The 25,254-nt window shown below is 37.2% G+C and overlaps 2 protein-coding genes across 7 annotated transcripts in view; one reads left to right on the forward strand and one right to left on the reverse strand.

The window, feature by feature from the left end:
- Nucleotides 1-3,422, forward strand: part of LOC134543103 (ubiquinol-cytochrome-c reductase complex assembly factor 1) — a 26,658-nt gene extending 23,236 nt beyond the window's left edge. The window contains exon 7 of the mRNA XM_063387907.1: nt 2,968-3,422. The gene's annotated coding sequence lies outside the window, so the exon portion shown is untranslated. The remainder of the gene's footprint in view (nt 1-2,967) is intronic.
- LOC134543099 (sphingomyelin phosphodiesterase-like) overlaps nt 1,029-25,254 on the reverse strand; it is a 27,454-nt gene continuing 3,228 nt past the window's right edge. For 5 of the 6 annotated variants that reach the window (XM_063387891.1, XM_063387889.1, XM_063387894.1 and 2 more), the window contains 9 exons: nt 19,267-19,445; nt 16,261-16,419; nt 14,320-14,538; nt 12,313-12,485; nt 9,839-10,030; nt 8,409-8,573; nt 5,001-5,181; nt 3,014-3,204; nt 1,030-2,053 (listed from right to left, as the gene is read on the reverse strand). In XM_063387891.1, the coding sequence (XP_063243961.1) occupies nt 1,543-2,053; nt 3,014-3,204; nt 5,001-5,181; nt 8,409-8,573; nt 9,839-10,030; nt 12,313-12,485; nt 14,320-14,538; nt 16,261-16,419; nt 19,267-19,443 (1,968 nt within the window). In that variant the 5' untranslated portion in view covers nt 19,444-19,445 and the 3' untranslated portion in view covers nt 1,030-1,542. Of the gene's footprint in view, nt 2,054-3,013; nt 3,205-5,000; nt 5,182-8,408; nt 8,574-9,838; nt 10,031-12,312; nt 12,486-14,319; nt 14,539-16,260; nt 16,420-19,266; nt 19,446-24,104; nt 24,296-25,254 lie in introns of those variants that run through there. The other variant, XM_063387888.1, reaches the window with a different exon arrangement.

Raw genomic sequence — 25,254 nt, forward strand, 5'->3', positions numbered from 1 at the left:
ACATCTGTTATTTTACTAGTTTCCTGACTTTTTTTTTTTTGCATTATTAAAATTAATGAAAGATTTTCATACTGTATCAGCAATGGGCCATCAGGGTCAAACAAAAAAAAATCATCCATGTGTTGGTTTCTCCAATGGCTGCTTCAAGCCAGTCATCGTATGGTTTCATTTTTTTTTTTTGTTAATATTTTGGGCTCTGGCTGCTGGGAATCTACATTTTAAATGTCTTCAAGTGAATTAGTGTACGAAATAGCAGTATGTATTGTGGTTTGGACAAAACAATTTTAGTTATGATTCATTATTTTATTTAGCTTGCAGAGAACTTAATGCTTAGTGCTACATGAATAATTATTTAGGGATGCGTGTATTGTAATTACATTTGTGGCATCGGTACGATTATATTAATGTTTACTGTACGAGCTGGGAAAACCAAGCAGTACTTCCAGGCATTCAGAGCCGTGTATGTGCAAGAGTTACCTTATATTATCAAGTCAGATAAAGGTAACTAACACATATGCTTTCTGTACCTACAGTTTGTCGTCATGATATAAACATTGCACATGGTGGAAAAAACTGACATTTAAAATTATGGTAAAACCACAAAACAACACTAATACGTAAAGTGGTGAAGAAAACAAGAAAATTTAGAATTATTTTATGAAAACTGAAAGCACGGATAATGCCATCGTTGCAAGTGAATGTTTGTTCATGCACTTCATTGTCAAAAATAACCTGCTAAGAAAGCACCTGCAGAATCATTCAAGCATTATCCTTAAGAAAAAATAGCTGTATCAAAACTGTAAGTAAGTTTATATATTTTAGTACACACCTAGATATGAACAGATGTATTGAGTGCAGCTGATATTAGATGTGTCCACTAGTGCACGCGTTGGAGTGGCATCACCACTGATGCACTCTCCTCTACCGGTTCCCCACCACCTACCTAACTATTTCCCCTCATGCGATCGAAATTTATGTAACACTCGAAAATTGTAGCCCCCCTCAGCAAAGCAGTTTCACTTCAAAAAGAAAAAAATATATATTCCATTCGTGTGACACATTTATTTGCATACATGTTCTAAAATTGACCAATTATTAAATGTCACTTAAGAATTTTATAACTTCAAGCATTAAATCCATCTACAAATCAAACCACAAGGTCAATAAAAAAAATACATCACTTTAGATTTTTTTTCTCTCTTAACATTGAACAATATTTGTACAATGCAACATAATATTGCTTTCTATGATAAGTTATTTTAAACAATGTTTTACAGCAATAAAAAATATATATATATAAAATTAAGTATGTTAAGTGCAAAAATACTACATGCATTAAAAAAAAAATTACTAAGAAGTATACTGAATTTATTGTGTTGTTTACTGTACAAACAAATGTCTTACTACAGTCAGTTAGTCTGAGAAAAGTTCTTGGAGTAACCGGAGATCTTAAAAAATTATTTTGAGGGTGTGAAGTAGTACATAATTCGTTCATCAATTACTTCTTACCTGTTACACAAAATAAGGTGCAAATATTCAATATTATTGAAATAAATTGTAGAGGACAATGCACAATAGAATTTTTGAAGGGACGTGGCTGAATGCACTTCCGGGTGTTGTTGATGGCACTGTCGAAGTTTGCATGTTTGGCGATTGTGCTGTTTGTGCAGAGGATTGCGACTGTGCTGTTTGTGCAGACGATTGCGACTGTGTTGTTTGTGCAGACGATTGTGACTGTGCTGTTTGTGCAGACGATTGCGACTGTGCTGTTTGTGCAGACGATTGCGACTGTGCTGTTTGTGCAGACGATTGCGACTGTGCTGTTTGTGCAGACGATTGCGACTGTGCTGTTTGTGCAGACGATTGCGACTGTGTTGTTAGTGCGGGAGATGATGGCGTTCCTGAAGTTTGTGCTCCATCAAACTTTGCTTTCAACCGGTCGCAGTGGTCACTACTCTCTTGATTTGTTGTCACAACAGTGCACAATTTTTCTTTCAAGCAGTCATCGCCACAGCTGCCTGCTATGGACTCATCTGCGTTTTTTACAAAGTACCTGAAACACAAATAAGAAGATGAAGTGTGTAAAGTTGTGAACACTTATAGAATAACATACTTTGTTTATATGTATACAAGCTTTAAATACATGATTTGTACCTTAACCGGAAAAAAATAAGGGGCCTACATTTTTGTCCTAGCGTAGAAACACTGATCAAACATTACCCTTTTATCCTTTCACCTTAGTTACTTTTTCCTGCTCCTCTTGCCATACCATTGAAGTTTCTCCTTTACTCTGCTACATTTTTACAACCATTCATATTCTCACTGATTTGAATAATAGTAATAATGTATGATTTTTCTATTTGGAAGAAGTTCTCAGGGTAGGTACAGGTCAGGAAAACACCTGGAAATGTAAGGCAAACTTTGGAAGGTCAGAGAAAACATAAAAATTTTAATCTAAAATAAAGTGTTAGCAAAATAATTTCCTTTGACACTACATGTATATTTTTAACTCAAAAAACTGACACACATTTAAATGAATAAAATAACTTGGACTATGAGAAGGAGGTGTGTGGTGAATGGTCAGAGCACTCGCCTACCGCCAAGGCAATCCGGGTACGATTCCCAACGGGGTCGATCCCGTATATTTTTTTGGCAAACTGGGAACGTGACGGACGTTGCCGCGGCCTGCGGGTTTTCTCAGGGTACTCCCGTTTCTCCTGCTAATCCGTACCCCACCTCATCTCGCCTCACGCACTCTCCAGGCTGGCCGGAACGACAGGTCTGTCCCTCAGGCAGGGCAGCCGGCTCCTACATGTCGAATTTTTGACTATAGTAGACTAGCCTAACTTTACAATCATTTTGACCCCAAACAGCTCAATATTTTAATTCAATTTCCAAATTCGGTAGACAGAAAAATTATTCAAATTTAAAATAAACTGTAGTGTCGGGAAAGCTCGGCTGTTTCAGCCGCACGGCTTGCCGGAGGAACGGCCGGGAAGCCACGACGGGTCACCTGCTGTACTGGCGCAGCAGCCGGGGGTCGCCGCTCAGGCGGTCCACCAGCCCCTCCAGCTCCCAGGGCGCCAGGCTGCTCACGCCGAACGCCTCCCGGAACGAGTAGAGCCGGTACCACGCGGGGTCCTCGCCTGGCCGCAGGTTGGCCTCGGTCAGGTTGAACACCCACGTCTCCGCGTCGTGCACGTACTGCACAGTTCCGATACCGCACACTCCTTTCATCATCTCATTTCCCTGGAATTACTATTGTGTCAAGGTTTGGCCTTTAAATCTATCTCGATAGCGCTCTTGTATTTGTTTTTTTTTTATTATTCAATATTATCTTACAGCGGTGAAGAGTCACAAAAGTGGTCATAATTATGATCAGTTGTGTGACCTTAATACAAACAGAAAACAACATGTAGTAGTAACCAGCTCGTCACAAAATTTGTGATCCAAAATAAATTCAAAATACATAGTTATAGCAATTAATTTGCTGGAAAATTGCTTACTTAATAGTAATGACATTAAAATTAAATAACAACATTGTTCCGATTGGTACAAACATTTTTGGCATCATTCATTAGTTTTATGTATATTGCGAATCACATTATACTATGTGACAAGTAAAAATTTTCTGTACATAAATTTAATTACCTATTAGCAGCTTGACTAATAAAAAAATCAGTATAAACTAAGCCAATAATACATTCCATTTAAGTCTTGCAGCATTCATACTGTACACAATACACATTAGAAGAATGAGTTTTGTGTCTTAAAGTTGGTCAGCAAACAGTTTTGGCCTTAACCTGATTCAAACAAAATATAAAAAAAGTCCTTAGAGTGACTCCAGACCCTAAGATAAACCTATTCACATGATTTCAGCTATTTAAAGGCCTTCTGAATCTGGAAATATAAATGGGGGGGGGGGGGGGGGGGGGGGGGGGGGGGGGGGGGTTTTGTCACATATTTCCTGTGAAGCAAAAAAACTCAAGAAATATCGAAAGCAACCTGAATGTATGTACACTGCATAGGCATGTCTCGGTTTTTTCAGTCAACAATTTATAGAAAAATAAAATGTATAACTAGTGCTTCTTGACCATTTTCGTTTCAAAAGAAGGTCAGAAGTCGCTTATATATTCTGTGAAAGTTTCAAGACATAAGATTTCTTGATACACCTTAATATAAAACAAAATGGCAAGGTTTTCGAAAAATAATTTAAAAATTCATCAAAAATCAAGAAATAAGTTATAATTATGGAACGGACTTCATTTTACTCACTCTCTTTTTACATAATGACATTAAGATCATAATTTGTAGTTTATCAAAAGCGAAGATGAGTGGGGAAATTTGATCGAAAATAGTTAACATATCAAATAAATAAAAAAAATTGAACAAATTGATTAGAGGTTATCTGCATAAAAACAAAACACAGTCCGCCAATACAAGATGTTTACAACATGTCCTCACAGTTTTCCCTGCTCGAAAACGTGAATGTTTATTAATTTAGATTTTGTCTCAAATGTTCTTAATACTCACTTCCCCATTTTACATTTCCTAATGAAGTCCCGAAGTCGCTTGGTGTCGACGGTACAAGCCAAGGACAAAGATGTACTTGGGATGGCGGCTAAAATTTACTTGAGCTCCATAATGTGCTGAGTGTTGACGACAGTGGTCGATCAAAATTCAAAATAAATGTTCGAAACGAGGTTGATTACGTGACCATAGCTGTAATGTTTGTTCCTTATCACATACTATTTAATTGACTTGAGCCACTGCCAAACGTGACTTATTCAGACGACACTGAGCAGAGAACTGGCAGGATGACGCAGTCTTAACTATGCTAATTTCTAAATAAAATTTATAAAATAATAGATGCTAATTTTTTCCAGCCCAAAATCATAGGCAGTAAGTAATGTTTAATGTGCAAAATCGCTTCGGAAATCAAATGTTCACAATTTACAGGGAAATTAACAGTTTCCGTGATACTCGGGTTTGAAACTCACCCAGGTCGCTGGGTCCACGGTGTACACCCTGTAGTTTGGGTTTACGTTGGCGTTGGCCGTGCCGCTGCCGCCGTTGAACAACACGCTGTTGGCTCGCGTGTCGTCGTCGAGAGAGTAGAACACCTGGAACTCGTCCGTGTGCGTGTGGCCGTTGAACTGTCCGGTGATGATGTTCTCGAACCTGGAGCAGACATTCCACGGAAGATGCTACCTTCATTTGCACTCAAGGTATAAAAAAATAATTGGTTGTCTGCAAAGTCGGTTTACGGACGATAGTTTAACGTGACGACGTCGTAACAAAACATTGATGAAATGATTGCATACTTTTATGAATAAAATTGAATAATTTTATCACTAGGAGTGAAACGAAATCTACAATTTAATTGATGAAGTTACTTTTATTTGCACTCATTAATTAAAACATGTTTATTACTTTAACGAAGAGATTATTTTAACTATAACTTTTATACATGTTTGCTATTTAACTTCTTCCAATCTGTGTTATTCTGTTAAGGATAGGACGATGATAGGGAAAGTAGGAAACTAATGGGAGTGCTTCAAGTTTAATGTGCCTCGAAAAAGTCAAATCGATGGTTGTTCCAATCGAGTGGAAGAGAGATAGATGCGGCACAAGCGTACAATGAGCGTTAACGGGACAATGTGTGTTACGGGACACTTTTCCGTGCGTGCAGCCGGCGTTCATCGGTTTATTAGACGTTGTCACGTCAATAATAAACGTGGAAATTTTCATTCTGTTTTTGATACTTACAAAACCAATGAAACAACTAAGAAATAATTTCAAGTCTCTGCGTTAATTAAATTTGCATCTGAGAAATTGTAAATTTGCTTGTGTAGCATGTAGTGTGTGTGGATAATTTTTGACTAGTCATTTCTAACTCGTAAAATTCCAATCTGGCGACAGATAAAGGTAAACTTTTTTTTGGAAGCAAACTGCCACAGCTTTGATGGTGCTGAGATTGAATGAACATCAAACGGAAAAGCTCACCGGAGTTGTACTATTTGTTTCCGAGTTTCTTCATTCTCTATTTGGTGGCTCTTATTTAATAATTTGAAATGAATTACAAAGTTACCTTATTTACTGATGTAAAAAAAAAATCCCTACAATGCATGTTTATAATCAAATATAACATGCTAATTTTTTTTTTATTATACCAAAGAGAAGTAATAGGCATCATCTTATCAAAGGTTTTTTTTTTCTGATTTAAATCAGAACTGGGCATTCATCTAGCCACTTCAAGTTATGTGTTTATATAAGACAATCTTTATATAAAATAAATGTGTTCATTAATTTTTTGTTTGTCATGGCATTTCTGGCCCTATGATACTTGTAATAACTACATATTTAGTTTATGGATTTATATTTTCAAGCCCCAAATGTTGTTTATTTTACAAACAGTTTTTTTTTTTTTTTTTTAAATGGAGAAACAAGTGTTGGAAGTTCGCAGAAAGGTTTGTTTATTTTAGAATTTTAGATTAGAATGTTTGAAGTTATTGAACAGTAAGGACGTATTAAGTTTTTCGCTTTACTGAAGAAACTAAACCTCACTGTATCGGACTCGGAATATATGAGGATGAACTTGACTATTCTATTGTGGATTCTCCAATAATTTTACGTTAGTGACCTGAGGAGTCCACGACTTTATTTATATTGACTATTTCTGTTTGTTTTCCTCTTAGAAGTCGATACATTTGCTCTCTTAGTGCTGCTGATTCAATGGTGTTCTGAATATCCACTTTTAATTAATTCTCCTAATCATTAACTTCATCAACGCTAAACGTTCGTACCCAGTATTGGAAAATTCTGCCTTTTGTTGCTTCACTATTTAATTTATGGGCAATAATCTGGTACCCCCACTTCATAGCATCTTCTGTAAATTCTTCATTTCGATGTGCTATTGTATAAAATCTTCTGCCAAAATTTCTTTAAATATTTCCCAAAGATACTTTGGGTTTTGCGGAGATCCAAAAAAATAATATTGGTGTGAAAAGGCTTTGCATTTTTGTGAATATTTTGGATAGAGGAAACTCTTAAGCTCTCTACCCAAATATTATAGCAAAGATGAAGGTTTCTATTTGTATAGCTGTACAATTTAAATTGTTACTCTATGGTAAAGGGGACACAATCTGACCTTCCATATCTCTTAAGAGAAACATTTATTTTCTAAAAATTTGTCTCTTAAGACACACGCATCTCTTTGGAATATTTTACTGGTGTGTTTATGTATTTTATGATTAAAATTGTACCTGAAAATGATTTTTTATGCAGTGGACCTAGCTAGATTGATTTTTCCATCCGCATACAGCTATTTTGTAAATCCGAATGAAATTGTTACAGCTGTTTTTGAAAATGTTAATACATACAAGAATATTGTTCGTTTAGTAGTATAAGATTGTAATGACGATTCTATTCATTTTCCTATGGCAACAATGTCAAATGGACTAACTGCACATTAAAATATGAAGTTGCATTGTTTGTACCTATATGCTCGTTTTGACAACAGTAGGTGGGTATATTTTCTTTTCGGAAGACGTCTGCTATTGAAACATATATATGTTTGATTTTGAAAACTTGGTGATTACGTGCCAGAGACAACTGAACACACACTTAGTGCAAAAATAGAATATTTTGATGTGTTAGGGTCGGAAGTGGGTCAATTGGTCCTTTCCACGCTATAATGACCCAATCCCCAGGAACTGTGAGGGGTCATAACAGCAGGGTTTTATTGTAGTTGTTCATTTGTTCAGTTCTAGCGGCTGGAGTCAAGTCAACTAATAAAGTGGAAAACTGACAAAAAAAATTAATCTGATGAATTTTGCTCAATAATCAGTGCATTAATTCTATGGGAAAAAAATCAATGTTTCTCCCCCTCCCCCCCTCCGTCATAGAAGCACAATACAATTAGTTTTTACTGTTATTCCTGTTCTAAAAATTAAATGTCTCACACTGTCAAGTGTTTAGTAACTGAAAACAAAGATAAATGGCATATAGTTTCAGTGACTTTTCAGATACTCAAAAGTAATACCAAGAATACGGAGTAAAGTTTTTGTATGTGTGTGTACCTCCCTCTTCCCACCACCAGTCACACACACACACACACACACAATTTTTTTTCATCATATAGTTTTCCTTGCAAGGTGGGATAAGTATAGTTTATATAGTATAAAAATTAACTGATTCACTAATAGACAGTTGAGGTAAATATTACATTTAGTTCACTACAATATAATTATTGCATCACTTAAAAATTCATTTCCTCATACTTTGAGTATGTCATATGATTTCTACTTGGCAAATTGATTTGATAGTGAAGTCTGGAATTGAAAATTGCATGATCCCTCCTTTCTCCCCCCCCCCCCCCCCCCCAACCCAAAGTAAGTAGTGCCGACCTGTCGACGATCTTGTGGTACTCGCGGCTCCAGGTGGCGAGGCAGCTCTGCATCTGCACGTGGTAGAGGATGTGTACCTTCTCCCCGTCGCGTTCCGCCCGCAGCAGCGTCTCCGCCAGCCAGGCCAGCTGCCCGTACGGGTCGCGGCTCTCCAGCGCCATCCAGCTGGGAACAACACAGTTGCCCCACCACCCGCGGTCACCACCAGGGGCGCAACAACAGGGGGGGGGAAGGGTATTTTTCCCCTCCCCCCCCCCCCCTGAAACCTTGAAGTGGGGGCAAACGGGGGCAAAGAAAATGCTGTGTAATCAATTTTTAGATAATAAAACTGCTTAAATAGCACCATTTTCCACCTTGAAATACAAATTTTCCCGTGGGAGGACCCCCGGACCCCCCGGTTCAATAGGGGGGATTGACGATTCTTTATAAAAAGGTATATCGCCCCACCCTTTGGAAATTTAGTTGTTGCGCCCCTGCATATTTGTATTAGTGATAAAAATTAGAGTAGTAGTTAAGTAAGATGCCTAGAAAAAGGTGTTTTCCTTGTAATTCAACTTAGGTTGCTATTCACACCGAGAATGCTCCCTTGTCATGTATTGCGTTTCGTATATGACTTCTAATATGCCTCAGATTTAGTTATTGAAATTTAGTTGTTGCGCCCCTGGTCACCACCACTCTCCCCGGGGCGCCGTGACGGTGCTGATCCTGTCCCGGTTGCCGCTGTCCCGCCGAGTGAACGCACGGCGCACTCCAGGTCGTGGCGGTCAACACTTCCTCCGAGCACTGCAAACCGTTCTCAAGTCTCATGACACCGAAATCCGTAAATACGTTTCGCTGCTTGGCCGTCAGCTTCTGGTGGTTTTGCCTGTCAGCAACTGCCCAAGATTAACTTCAAAAGTTTTGTTCGTAAAGTGCAATACTCTGGTTCCAACTGATCAATCATTAGGACTAGTGTTACAGTGTTATGCTTTCTCGGTTGAAACCTACATAAGGACGTGTACAAGAGGGGAAAGGGGCAAGGAGGTGCAGTCAAAGAAAATGTGGAACACTAATTCTAAATATGTAGTTAAAAAAAAAAATTATAAATGATGTTTTCCTTTTACAATTATTTATTATAGTATGGCATCATTGACCCTCCTCACCTATGCAAAAGGTTTAATTCTAAAAATTTTCCCACTCCCTTCCCCAAGATGGATATTTTCCTCCTGATTTGAGCTAGATACACCCTTGTTTTTTTTTTTTGTTTTTTTTTTTTTTGGGGGGGGGGGGAAGAGAGAAAAACGTGTTTATATAAGTTGTAAAATACTGTAACCAATTACATAGTTTCACCAACCACGAAATAGAATGCATAAACACTTCTGTGAAAGTGTCACAAGTTGATCCTTCAGCGCAAACGCACAAATGCGCTATAGTTGAGGCTGTGTGCTTACAAGTTCGAGCTGTAGCCGGCAACGTTATTGAGGACGACGACCCTGAAGCCGTCTCTGAGCTTGAGCGTGTAGTAGCCGCCCGAGAGAATGGTCTTCCTGGCATCGTCCGTGAGGTAGGGCGCCCACAGCTCCGCCACCAGCTGGTACAGCCACCGGCTGGACACGCCGTCGCTGGCGCTCAGCGGAGCGTACCTGCACACCTCGAGTCCCTCGTGCTAGCGTCGTCATTACACAGTGAGGGACAAGATTAGGTAGGTATATGGTGAATTGCGATAAAACCGAAATAACACCGAAAAGCATGTTGCTACACCATATAACACCGAAAATCAAATTAATATACCGTATTTAATCACATAATGTCCGCCATCGCATAATGTCCGCACATTTCTTTTTAAATACTTGAAATAGAATTTTTTAAAATCCGCAAAAAGTCAGCACCAGACAAAATAACCTTGGCCACCCCTGAAAGGCACAGTAACGGGATGGAAAATTACCTTGAGTTGTTCATTTCTCCGGAGCGGTCGCTGAGAAGGTTTGCAGCGTGGGGACTCGCATGCACAGACGTCTGCCGGTAACTTTTTTTATACACACTTAGGGCAAGGGACAGGGAGGGAGGCTCGCCAGCGCCGGCTAATGCAGACATTAGACATCTACCCTGTGCCGTCAGTGGCCATCTCAATGAAAGATTAAAAAAATATCTTTTCACGCAAAAGCGTTTATTTTGTGTAGGCTGGTGCGGCTTCTGAACGTAAGAGTGCACACGCGAGTGAGAGAAGAAAAAAAAGAAAAAATGAGTGGCGTCTTCCACTAATCGCCGGCACCCAATTATCTCGACACCTGTCACATTTCTCACGTCCGCTGCGGAGGGTCGCCAGTCACCAGCGCTCTGCTAGTAAACTAATTATGAGAGAACAATTTTTTTACTCTACACAAAACATAAAATTTTGAGGGAAAAAAATTTTTTTTTTTCGGACTTCACCTCATAATGTCCGCACCCTATTTTTTTTGTCAAAAATGTAGCCAAATTACTGCGGACATTATGTGAGTAAATACGGTACGACGAAGCACCAAAATGCAATTAAAATCACGAAACTAATCAGCATTTTCAATCAAAACTTAACTCTAATGGAAATTACTCAATCTTTTACATAGTGAAGTAATTCATTGAGCATAAAGTTTTTGTACCACACTTTATGGGAAAAAAAAATTTAAAAAAATAGTTTATTTCTTTTTAATCTTGCACATGTTATTGGTTACTCATTTGTACATTAAGCCGTTAGTACATTTTTCAAACACAAAAAAAAAAAACCTAACATTTGTTCCGAATAGTTAGACATGCTTATTACAAATCATTATATTATAAGTGTATCATGCATCAGTCAAAATGACACGATTTTGGAGAAATTAGTATCATGGAACATTAAAGTGTCACATTTAATAACATGCTACCTTTTTTAATAATCAGATATCATAAAAAATAAAACCAATAACACCGAAATATCCTATTTTAAAAACAAAAATGGCTTTAAAAAAAAATCATAAAATCTTGTCTCTATCCGTAGTAGAACACTTGCATCACGTACAAACACTTCCGCGTGACTTCTGTGGAATTTTTTATTTTGGCGGACTAGACAGTGGGCTCGTACTGCCGTCTAGTCTAAAGCTGACACATGTTACAAGTATCATTTTTTTTTTTGCAAAAGTGATAAAACAATATACAAAGCTATTTAAATAGTATTTGATTCTTGAATTTCATAAAAAGAATTTTATTTTACTTTGGGTATGTATTTTCAGCCATTTTTTACCATTGTTCATTCTTCCTGATATGGCAATTTATACAACATGAATAAACATGGTTACATGTTTCCATTAACATAAAACCAGAGCTGTAAATATTAAATGTTTTCTAAACAAAAAAAGGCCAATAAAACCACATAATTAAGATGACAGAGTAAATATTTTTATCGACTTTCTCTATGTTTCTTCATAATTGTACATGGCTACATTGTATGATTGTAAATAAAAAATTGAGATTTCTTTAAAACTACAAGAAAAAAATTACATATTAGACATTAAACATGTTTCGACTCATGAAGACAATTCTAAATATGTTATAGTTTCCAAAAAGGCCTGCCTTACTGTATGCATCATTTCTCATTGTGATAAATTTTTATGTTAACTGCAAAAAATCATCTACTGGAAATGAGTCAGTAAATTTGTAAATGCCATTTTTAAATTATGAATAGTTTATCATTTGTTTCATTGTCACATAAACATCATATATTTTTAAAAAATAATAATAATAATCAATAATTTATCATCTTGTGTAACAAAATTAAATCATATTAACTAAGATTTATTTACCAAAGTTTTTTTTTGTATTAATGGTGGTTAAATTAGATATTCCATACAACAATGCCAAATAATAAACAATGCTATATTACTGGTTATAGAAATGAGTAACTAAAACGTACTGGTTGACTGGCACAGGTTCATGATTGCCAAGGGTGAATATAATTGGCACATCAGGAAAAGTCGCTTTGACAGCATTGACGACCTTGGTGATGGATGCTGAATTTATTTCTCTGCTTGCCTTCCACACTCCGTGGTCCACGAAGTCTCCGGTCATGTACACATAGTCAATTTTCTGAAACAAAACAAAAACACTCATGCAGTTATAACTAGTGACGTAAATTTTTTTTTTCCTAATGTATGTATCATCAAAAAAACTAGCCGTTTTTAAAAGTGTTCCGAAACAAAAAAAAATAGATTCCCACAAGTAATATAATTTTGTGTGGTCACATTTAGGCTTACACAACAATTTAATTGAAAAATGGTAGCTTCAACTAAATTAATGTAAAGAAATTTCCCAGGCTATTTTTATTCCGAAAAGCCTAAGTGATAATTCCGAGATACATTCATGCACTGCCTGACCTAGTGTTCTACCAAGAATTCACATGCATTGAGTTATCCATCACTTTGTGTCTTGAAGCTGAACACCATTCGCTTGACTTCAATCTGCAAACGTGGGGTTACAAACAAGTTTGTCAAAAGTAAGTTCATGGTGTTGCAGAAACAGAGTTAAGCAAAAATTTTCAGATTTTCACTATAGGCCAAATATATGTACAATTGTTTTGCAATGTCAGGAATCGGACTTAGTACATTTATTTAAGTACTGCATTTTCATGTCGTCATTTTTATCCTTACTGAAGATATTTCACTGTACAAGCATTTCAATTTATATTTTGTTGCCAGATATACGCTATAAATTATCTGCTATTTGTAAAAAAAAAAAAAAAAAAACCATTCATAACTAAATCTAGTTTTTTTGGACTAATTGCTGGAGACAAGGTTTTATGGTTTTATTTCAAGTCCAATTTCATTTTTAAAGCAGATTAGTTTGGTATTATGGTTTTTATTTTCATAAAATCTGTTTTGTAATACTTACTTACTCCACCATAACAGTGGAAAAATTTATATGCTGAATTTTTACGATAAAATGATCTAAAATAGATATATTCTGAACAATAAAAATAAAATAGCGAGCATTTGTGTTCTGAAAGTGATTCGATAGGAGACGCACGGTAAAACAAATTAAATTAATTTTTCTGATCCATGCAATTTTGTACAATTTTATGTCCAGAAAAAAAAAAGACATTCCTTGAAATTCATTCATTAAAAGATTTTTTTTATATGATTTGAATAAAGTTTTGGTTAAATGCTAAATGCTAAATGCATTTCGGTGCTATACTTGCATTTTGTGTGTTATGCAGTGTTCCGACATGCTGTTTGTTGTTTCACTTTTATCGCAATTCACCACATAATCATGTCTGTACTAATTGCATCTGTAATTTCTTTGGTCCCACACATTTTTAAATATCTGAAAGTAACAAAAAAAAATTGGTTGTCTGAAAGTCGGTTTACGGACGATAGTTTAACGTGACGTCATAACAAAACATTGATGAAATGATTGCATACTTTTATGAATAAAATTGAATCATTTTTATTGAATTATCACTATTTTGTATGGATACAAAGAAGTAGTGAAATGAAATCTACAATTTAATTGATAAATTTACTTTTATTTGCACTCATTAATTCAAACATGTTTATTACTTTAACGAAGAGATCATTTTAACTATAACTTCTATACATGTTTGCTATTTAACTTCTTCCAATCTGTGTTATTCTGTTGAGGATAGGACGATGATAGGAAAAGTAGGAAACGAATGGGAGTGTTTCAAAGTTTAATGTGCCTCGAAAAAGTCAAATCGATGGTTGTTCCAATCGAGTGGAAGAGAGATAGGTGCATCGCAAGCGTACAATGAGCGTAATGGGACACCGCGTAATGGGACAATGTGCGTAACGGGACACTTTTTCGTGCTTGCAGCCGGCATTCATTGATTTATTAGACGTTGGCACGTAAAAAAACCCTAAACCCAACTGGGCGGGCGGGGCCTCCCCCAGCCCTCTCAGCTCACCGGCTCTTGCCGCCTGATCTGCCGCAGGGTGTTCTCGACGGACGCCAAGGGGGTGTCGCAGTGCCGGTAGTCGCCCCAGTGGCCGGCGGCTGCGTCCCCGCGCGAGGCGTTCCCCTGCTCCTTGCGGCAGCAGGTCGGCTCCCCGCACGCCCCGTTGCCCCCTTCCAGGTACGCCGGGTCGTAGTGCATGTCCGTCACGTGGACGATCGTCAGCCTGTCCTGTGCGTGAACCAACCACAGCTTCACTCCTCGTCGACATGAGGGGTGTCGAGATGACGATGGAGAATCAGTGGAATGAATGGGAAGGGGGGAGGGGGGGGCAGGCGTGAAAATTTGTTCAGTCTGTCCTGTGTGTGAATCGATCACAGCTTCACTCCTCTTCGACATGAGGATCATCAGAGACTGTGAGGGGTGTCGAGATGACGACGGAGAATCAGTGGAATGAATTGGGGGGGAGGGGGGGGGGCAGGCGTGAAAATTTGTTCAGTCCGTCCTGTGTGTGAATCGATCACAGCTTCACTCCTCGTCATCGCGAGGATCATCAGAGACTGTGAGGGGTGTCGAGATGACGATGAGGAATCAGTGGAATGAATGGGTGGGGGGACAGGCGTGAAAATTTGTAGGATTCCCAAGGGAGGGCCCGCAAAGTTACGTTCATCATCATCCCTGTTTCACAGTTATGATTTTTCAAGCACAGGCAGGTCCCCTCAGCGAGGGTGGAGGGAGGGAGCGACGGATCCGAACACTAGACCACCACTGCCCCTGGGTGTACCGTGGACAAGGCAGGAAGTGATAAAGCGAGGAATCCTTGCAAAACTGAACATCTGCCTTCAAGACAGAGATGGTAACGACGTGCAAATAGGTTGTCAAAATTAGAGATGATAAAATTAGGAGAGACAGATGTGATTGCTGTTTGAGTCACTACATTACGGTACCGACAAGACAACCTGATAAAGCAAGCGACTAGGAAACAAACTGTACACACCAGAGAGTAAGTGGTAAATTTTATCATATAAAGTACAGTAAAACCTCATTCACTCATTGATCTGTATCTCCAGATAATCCGGATCAGATTTGTAAACATTTTATTTAACGTTCACATAATTTTTTTTTAACTATGTATGTTAACAAGAACGTAACTATTAGTATGCCCAATATTCACTTTTTAGTTTGATTTAATGTATAGTTCCTGCATAAATAGTAAAATTAAGTTAATAAAACACTTTTTGTTGAGTTTAATAAAACACACCAGCTGACAAACATCATACTTGGGGCCTCAGTCAGCCCCGCACCGCTCCAGCTGAACTGTTAATGATAAAGAGTTTGCATCACTGTGCTTCAATCAAATGCCTTACATGTTTGAAGCAGAAAGAAAAAAAACATGGACTAATTCTTTGCTAAGAAATAATGTGAAAAGTTATTATTGTATTTCTTGTCTTGTAAACAATATAGGGCACGTATACTAGGTATATTTGTTACAAAACTTAAATTTTTTATCGTAATATACTGTAAGACTGCTTATTTAAGGATTTTGTATTGCTTTTCACCCATATTACATGGATTATCCGTATTTTTGATTGCCCGAATTGCCTTTGGTCCTAGTTAGTCCAGATAGATGACGTTTAACTGTATAAGCAAACTTCTTATTGGTTTAGTAGTGTAGGCCATCCTGGCCCATTTTACGACTAGCTAAGTCTTTCTTTTCAGTACTGCACCAGCTATCAGTGCTACTTGAGATTTGACCGGCGACATTGTCATATCAGTGCTTTTGGGGGCTACAAACTGACAGCCTGGTGCTAGCATCACACACTCGAGGTTTATTTCAACCCCTTAAATATGCATAACAATTATATAAGTTTTTTTTTTAACAGAAAAGTACATTATCATCTTTAATATAATGTTTGCTGCGAGGATGCATCAGAAATGTTCACGGCAGCTCACATCTGCAGACACTTTGGTGTGCTGCGTCACGGCGGGTTTGGTGCCCAAGTCGATGTCCACGGTCCACTCGTCTTCGAACGGGCAGAGGTTGTTGTAGAGGCCGCACAGTCGACGCACGGTCGAGTTGTTCGCTAGCTCCGCCAGCTGCACCACTTCCTCCTGTCGCGGAACCAAAACAACACTCAGACTTCAGGTGGGGACAGAACTCTGTGTAATGAATGAGGAATGTCCCGAAGTTAAAAGGTGTTTGCCCTAGCAACACATATCCAGTACCACTAGTTGTTGAACTCCGCCAACAAGCCCAGCCAAAGCCAAAGTGATGCTGTGCAGACATTTAACTTTCCACGCATTGCCAAAATGCAAAGCAGAATAGAAAATTCCGCTAAGTGTGTAGTGTCATCTGAGTTTTGAATGCAAAAATGTTTCAGCCTCTTGGAATTTTCAAACGAAGTTTAAGGTGATTGTTTGATTAAAGTTGCATCTGACAGATAATGGTGCATTATTTATAACAAGGGACGAAAAAAGTGAACAACAATAAATATTCTGTTTAGCCATCCATAATTAATCATTAATTCATTACAAATAACTAATGGAAGCAAGTTCAGGAGAACAGATATTCCACCTCAGACTATATACATGATTTCTTTCCTGAATTTTCTAAAGTTTTACTGTGTGGACTTGTTAAAAAAAACTAAGAATGGGAAATACTATGATGTTTCTCAATTGTTAACATCAAGATGGAGATGAAATTACAGAATGGTATCTAACAAGAAACACCATAAAAGTAGAATATCACTGCAATGGCATAATTCTAAAACACCAACAAAACAAAACATATCAAAGCCAGCTTTCAGCATGCGATGGTACTTAACCGTGTTTTGAGATTGAAAGACATCTTATTGGTAGCATTCATACCAATAGGACACTGATATTGTCAGGCTTTATACCGACTATGGGTGCCACACAGAAAAAATGGCACTCAATGTATGCTGTCTAGTGGCATCATCTCAGTCCACAATAAGGCTTCCTCACAGTCATATGTAGCAACCACAGCTCTGCATCTACGTTTTCATTGGGATATTTTATCAAAATCCATGTTCAACATGATGAAAAGCTAAAAGAAATTGTCACTTAATTTTTTTCTACTTGGTGGCAGGAGTACAACACAATGAAAAAATTAACAAATTTTCACAAAAACTACATATGCAGAAAAGCAGTTTCAGGCTTTGTAATAAATAAAAATTTTTATCTTTAATGACTGAAAAGCAATTATTTTTATCACAAAGTACACTTGTTGAGTCACGGGCACGCAGACCTAGCGGAGACTTTCAGTTACAGTGCAGTGACACAACCTATTTGGAAGCAAGACTCGTTTACTCCCTCGGCTTCATCCAACCACAGATCTGGCCCACTCTAAACTTCAGGCAAGCTAATTACTGATTAAAACAAAAGGGAAATGATGAAACAGTTCTTTAGACGTTTTACATGTCTCAGTCCCTACAGTGGTTGTACATGTGGTCACTGAAAATCATAAACCAAGAAATCTGTTAAGAGTTTTATTTATTTATAGCAGCCCTCGTACACGTTACGTAATACGTACTTAAAGACAAGTATAACTGTTCAAACTTACAACGGCTCTGAATCGGTGTAAGTTATGGTCCAGAACACCATATGGCCTGGAGTAAGTTACGAGTTTATCACTGATGCGAAAGGTCCAGGGAACAAAATAACATTAATTAAGTGAAACTTTCTGCCACCTGAAGTAAGCCCCAAGGTTTCAAATTACTTAAGCAAATTATGGATGCGACTGGATCAGTGATGATAGTCCTCAGGTTACGGTGAGAACCCTACCTTGGGTAGCGAACTCGAGAGACTGGGGAGAAAGCTGTGCACAATGGCTGCAGCCAAACTAAATAGCCGTCAAGTCATTCTTGAAACAGTGTCGAAGGCAAAACTAAACCAACCCTTCAAGAAATTTTGTATAATTATTTAGCTAATACCCTCATACAATATTATCATTAACTTGCTTAATTAATTCTATTTAAAAGTTTATAAAAATATCTTTAATATTGTGTGTTCTGAAATTCACATGCATAGTACGAATCCGCTTTTTTATTTAATGGCTGAAGAATAAGCAAAAACACTTGAGGGGGTGAAACGTTTACAATATTAATATTATTCTAATTGATTAAGGGTACGGGGCACTGATTCTATGTGACTCCTACAGAACAAACGCACGGAGGGGGCGGGGTGGATGCGTTGAGGTGACAGGCCAATTAGGCTCGTAGAGGGGTGTGACCCCTGAGTGAAATCAAGTGTGAAGCTCAATATCTGAACCCCCAAGTTGGCAACGAGAGAATGATGTGTCCCGTTTTATCTAGGAATGGGCCATTCAAATCCTCAAATACCATCAAATCTTTAGTATTAGAAGGATTTGATATTTGAGAATAAAGATTTAAAGAAAAACATTGGAGGAAATTAAAATTAAATTAAAAATTTCAACACTGATAACCCCTAAAGTTTACTAGGTCAAATATTTTCTTCATACCTATCATGTTAACATCTCCCAAAGATATTGTACTTTTAACATATAATTATATAAATAAAATTTAAAAAAGTATTGAATCTGGAAACTTAATTTATGAATAAATTTTAATGGGTTAAATATTTCAATGCCATACTTAATATCTTTCATTTCTTGAACATTATTTAGTTTCAGACTTCAGACCTTGATTTAGATTCCAGGGGTATACTCAGTGTACTCTTTGGGATTCAAAGTCTAGAAAACTGGGATCCGACCCCTCACTAGTTTTATCTCACATACATCAAAAAAAGTTATTTTCTATCAATATTTAACAGTTCAGATTGTGTAGAAAAGTAAATAAATTTTCAATTAATAATATTTTCTGCTATAACCTGGGAGAAACAAATGACTGACAACATGAAAATGTTCACATGGGAAATGCTACCCTGCCGAGCATAATGAATCTAGAAAGCTGTCGGTACCAGATGAACGTCGACAATGCCTTCACAGACATCTGCAGTTTCTATCTTCAGCGTCACGCAGAGGTCGATCGTGATGTTACGCAGAGCATCTGCCGATCTGTTCTCGTAGTACACTGCGAGCACTTCTTTGATGGTGGCCATGCACACTTGACACTGGATCGAGTCCGCACTCTTCATTTCTGCCAGACAAAGGAAAATGATTTCACTACGAAATCGATGTAGAGTTGAAAAAAGCCAATTAGTTATGCCACACGTAATGTACATATTTGAGCTAGTCTGAAAACTTTTGAAATAGACCTTTTGATTTTCAGCAGTGCAGTTACTTGCACAGTCGAGAACTCTATTAAACCACAACACTCCAAAATGCATTTAAAAAATTGACTGTTGAAAGACTGCAACTTCAAACATGCATAATACATGAGTAGTGCTGTAACAATGCTAAAGTTTTGGGATCCCTCTATCTACTGTGCCGCAAATTAGGGATTTCCTTGGCACGACTTTAAAAATTTTTTATTTATTCGTGTTTTTGATGAGCATCAAGAAGCTCATCTTTAATTTTCTTTAATTTATGTACCCTCATGGGGCCCTTACAATTTAATAAACTTTAACCAGTCGGTACGACCACTGTGGCCAAAAACGTTACAAAAATAGGGTTCATTATTAAAATATTATTTAGTTATAAAAACCCTTGACATTTATTCATAGATTTGTTCTCCCAGAAATCATTAGGAATATTGGGAAAAGACGTAGACATCTACATTCATTATCACAATCAGTCACTGATTGCAGAATATAATTACTTTTAATATAACAGGTAAATAAAATATAAATAAAACTGTTGTAATTAGGGCTGGGCCGATGCCGATCAACTATCACAATAATCGGCCAATTTTAACACATCGGCATCGGTACCGATCTGCAAATTATTTACCGATCACCAAACGCAGATCATTAAATACTAAATCAAAATTAATAAATACTGAATTAAGCTTAAAAATACAAAGTTGTACGTATTTATTTTGAAACTAACCCACACAGAGTTGTCAAGTGTTAATGTTTTGTGTGCATTGGTTAACAAAGTAAATCTTAAATATCAACACATGATATACTGTTTATTTTCAAAACAATTCATCAAGAATTACCATGTGTGTCACTGTATTTGTGTATTGCATATTGTGTTGCACTCTTAGTATTGCAGTAGCATTTAGTTATTTATTTGAAAAATCTTTTGTAGATACTATAAAGCACTTATTTTCAAGACCTGTGAAAAGTATAGTATGGGTACTTTGGTTTGTAGGGTGGGAAGGTCTATAAATAGTAGAAATAGGAAATACTTAGCTTACATTATATTATTGTTCATTTTTAAAAACCAATGAAAAAATTGTCTTCTGTCAGAAGTGTAAACAAATGGTAAGTTATCATAACATAACTTTTTCATTAATTTTTTTTTTTTAGATTTTTATTATTAACATCAAACAAGCTATATAATTCTTAATTTGTCTGATCTGCAATGATCGGCGCAAATGATCGGTATCGGAATGATCAGCAAATTTAGTGATTGGCTCAGCCCTAGTTGTAATCACTACTGAAATTCTTAGGCATATATGTTCACATTTTTTAATTACCAGATTTCCCCGTCTGTCTCAAGCGCCCGACGCAGGCTCCCGTTCCCGTCACACCAGACATGCACGGCGCCGTGCTTCCGGCCTGCGCAAGCACGGTTACCAGACTCTGGCATTTTCTCTCCTTCCCCGCCCGCCTAATCTTTTCTCGCCACGAAATCGGCATGATTTCCCTCTCTTCTCCCCGCGACCTAGTGTCGCTTCCATTTTGTCGCCAGCATCCCCTTTTTATTTTTACTGATAGGACTCAGCGACCACAACCCCTGCTGCGGACCGGGTACAACACGTGTCGGATTGTTCACGAACTGAATTAAGGCCTCTGGTAGTCCTGGTTTCTGCCACCAGAGAGCACGACCTCTCGTCACCGCCTCCAACTCTACTCTACTCCCCCCTCATGGTACCTTCTGTAGGCCGTGTTGTGCCGCTCTCCAGCACAACACTCTCTCTGTTGGCCAAAGTTGAAACTATTAAGTCCCACCCTCTGGGACCGTCTTTAACTATACTAACCACCACCTCACGGAAGGTCGGATCTGCGTTTCTTTTTTTGCAGTTTTTTCTGGGTCGGAAGTCTTTTTGAAGAGAACAAGGGATGTAGTCCCGAGAGAAAAAAAAAAGGAACTAATTTTCCTATTTATTTTATTCCATATCAACATGTAGTGTTCTTACAGTAATTTTCTGTGCACCTTGTTGCCTCCAATACAGTACTTTCTTGGCCCACCTGGGATATAGCTTCTAGATTTTCCCCACAGCGGTAAGTGAAATTTTGCTCTCAAACCTAAACCCTAAATTTCTATCTTGTTCTACTCCTTTTGCCTCTCCAGTCTATTTGTTAAATTCCTTGTTTTCTACCACTACTCTGTTTGGTTTTCTGGCAGTGGGGTTTTCCCGGTATGGGAGACAGAACCTCTTTGCCTCAGCTATCTTCCCTTCTGGGCTGTCTTTCCTGTGTCTCCTTCGCAGACTCCTGAGATGACCCCTTCGCTACTAACCGCAGTTGCCTGTGCATTGCTTTGGGGCCCCCCGCTGAGGATGCCCTCCCATCGGCCGGTGCACAGCAGCTAAGTCCCAAAAGAATGTGATTTCCTTATAATCTTCAAGAAAATTTTAAAATCAATCTTGGACTCACTCACAAAAATTTTGGTGTATGGACATAGTGCTGTAACAACCCAGATTACAGCCTTCCTCATGCAATTCAGCGATAATAATGTGTTATAAATTTTTTGTTATAAATTTTCAGGTTGGATTTAAAGTTTTTCCTTTTTCAAAGTTATTGTGAAAATAATTCTCCGGGTTTATTGTTTTTAGTTTTAAAATTCACAAGTTTATTTTTCTCGTAATTTTTTGCTGGCTTCTTTGTGTGCGAAGGCGTGCTGACATGATTTTCCTTCAATTTCTCCTCGACCGAGGCTTTGTTTCACACGCTAGGCGTGTGAGTCACGGTCACGGGAGTGCGAGAAAGATACAAAATTTGCTGCATCATTGGGAACAGAAGTAAGCATTTCGTGGAAGCCTGTGTTACCATGCGCCGTGATTGGCTGAAAATTACGTCAGCGAGCCCAAGGACACTGCCCGCACGAAGGAAAGGAAGGCTGTAAGATCAGTCATTGTCCGAGTATCAGGCCGAGCGGTCGTTGTTCAGGCGGCGGGCCAAGCGATGGCTCAGTCTATTTTTTTATATGTACAGTTAGTTTTTTTTCGTGCTCTGTTGTACGAAATATGGTGTGATTTTTACATAAATAAATAAAACAGGTAATACATCGAACATTGTGTATAAATTTCTTCTTTCTTTGTGACCTGCAACCTGTACGTTCCACTCATCACCAAATTTGAGCTAGCCGGAGGTGGTGAGTGGTGACAGTGCGAGGAAGTCATTATCCTCCATTTTAAAATTGAATCTTTACTGTAACTGGCCAGATTTGATAGTTAATAAACACCAAAATACATTATATTTTTTTTTTATGGAATTTACTGAAACCATACCTAACTACGAAGTGATTGTAATCCCTCAACGTAACTTGCCGAAAAATGTTTCAAAACTTAACTTATTAAAAAGGTAACAGACACACCATGAGATACCTTGTTGTTATTTACTATTAGTTCATTTCTCCTTACAGTTTTATGATTCACAAGTTGCTGACCTGATTAACAGTCTGTAGTAAATTTTACTTTGTTTCATTACTTCCACCAATGTTAAGTGTTCTAGATAATTTATAGTTTTACTTGTGGATTATAACCAGCACGTATTTCCTGGAATTTTATAAAAAATTATATAAATATATATATTTGGAAGTAGTGGAACACTACAGTATTCTGTAATTTATGTAAAGATACAATCTCCAGTGTACAGATGTAATAGTCAACAATTAGAAACCAAGTTAAAACAATAGTATCAATAATAGAGCTAAACCAATTTTTTTTTTTTTGCTATGAGGTTTTGGCAGTGAATAGCAGGATTCAGATGGCTGTGCTATTAGGATTTTTTTTCTATTCTTTGCAAGTTTGAGTCCAGATTTTTAAAGTGAAAAATGTAGTGAACATAGCTAGTCGCTGGTGGTCTTTCACTGAACAAGTCCATATAATCATTGCGTTCTGTCATATTCCATTTTGTCATATCTTATATCATGTAATTTCTGAAATGTGATAGAGAGTTCAAAAAAAGTGCCCCTTTACAAATTTCTCTTTTAGCCATATATGTAATAAAAAAAATAGAAAAAAAATATTTGTGTTATTAAATAAATTATTTTTGTCAACACATCAAACCTATTCAAAAGTAAAAAAATTAATATTCTTGAAAGGTGTTTAAGTTATATTGTGCTGTCAGTTCTAGGACCAAATTTATAACCATATCTCTATGAAGCAAATGAGCAAAAATCTAACATCACACATGTTTTAATATAGCATGTCTTGGTAATCAAGGAAACACTACAATAAGAAATACCTAGATGTAAAACCCAGAATATCTGCTTGTAAATCTGTGTTCAAATATCACCATACCAAGAAATGACCATGACATAAAATAAACATATGGCTTATTTGTATTTTGAGTGAGTAAACTTCTGTAGGTTAGTAAATATGCAGTTGCAGTAGTAAAAATTTGATGAGCTTTCATACAGTTGGATTGACAGCAATTAACAATTATTTCTTCAACAAATTTCACTTGGCAGTATCCAGCATATGTTACTCTGAAATGCAGAGAAAATAATGACAAACATGTACCTGTTAAACCATCACTCAACGTAGTTCTACCGAAACACAGAATTAATAGTGGAAAGAGGGTTTTCCACAACATTTTTGCAGGTTGTACTAGTTATGCAAGAAATGGTATCTACCATTAGTTGTGTCAGCACAGACAACTGTTAAAGTAGGGTGTAGCGAGTGTTAATTTCGTCACAAGATCCTATTGTTTACCATTTATCGGAGCATTAATTAGCAGAATATTACCGATTACACTGATTAGATCATTTGATTATTTCAGCTCTCATGAATTATAAGATAGTAGGTGGTAAAAAAAATTATCTTTAAAAAGAAGAAAAAGGTCTTTTTTGTTGATGATAAAATAAAAAAAGTTGTTTTACTATTGTTTGATTATATTTATGTATCACGCAAGACATGCGTGATAAAATAAATCCTTCTAACTTATATAATTAATTTTTCCAATTTTTACTGAAAGAAATTAAAGGTCAGCTTATTTTCGCACAGAATTTAGCGTCCAAGACTTGTTTCTGTGATAAAAGTAACCAGGGAGAAAAAACTGACAAAATCATTCACCAAATCACTACCTACTTTTGCTAGAAAAATCATAGTCATGGCTTTCAGTAAGACCAGAAATACCTAAGAGTGAATAATACTGAGTAAAGGAAAAAGACAGTTTTGCATAAAGAATGGTATATTGTTTGATATGACTAGTTTAATACTCTAGACATCTTATTTGTGTGCATGCACACAAATTTTATTATGATTTGTATAAATCTTCATGTGCTACAAGTTTTTGTAGCCAAAATAATAAAAGTACAACTTTTTAGGTTGCCTTACATTTAAGCAAGTCCTAATAACTTGTATAAGGAACAATATTGGAGCGAGGAGTCAAAAGCAGTTATCGCACCACCCTCAGATGTTTGAGTCCATGCTAAGCTTGCTGTTGCATAAAGCTATCAAAAATGCCTCAGCACAAACAAACCTTCAAAAAATTTTGTGTTAAGAAATCCAAAAAATTTTACTTATATTATAATTTTCTCTGATATAATTTTTAATAACGAAAACTCCTCAATGATTTTATGTGCAACTTGTCGCAGATAGGCTGTATAAACTGTTGTGACTTGTCTTGTGCTGCAGGAAACAACAAATCTGATTATAGCTGTCAAGGTGG

The sequence above is a fragment of the Bacillus rossius genome (assembly GCF_032445375.1).
Source record: "Bacillus rossius redtenbacheri isolate Brsri chromosome 9 unlocalized genomic scaffold, Brsri_v3 Brsri_v3_scf9_2, whole genome shotgun sequence".
Classification (NCBI taxonomy): Eukaryota; Metazoa; Arthropoda; class Insecta; order Phasmatodea; family Bacillidae; genus Bacillus; species Bacillus rossius.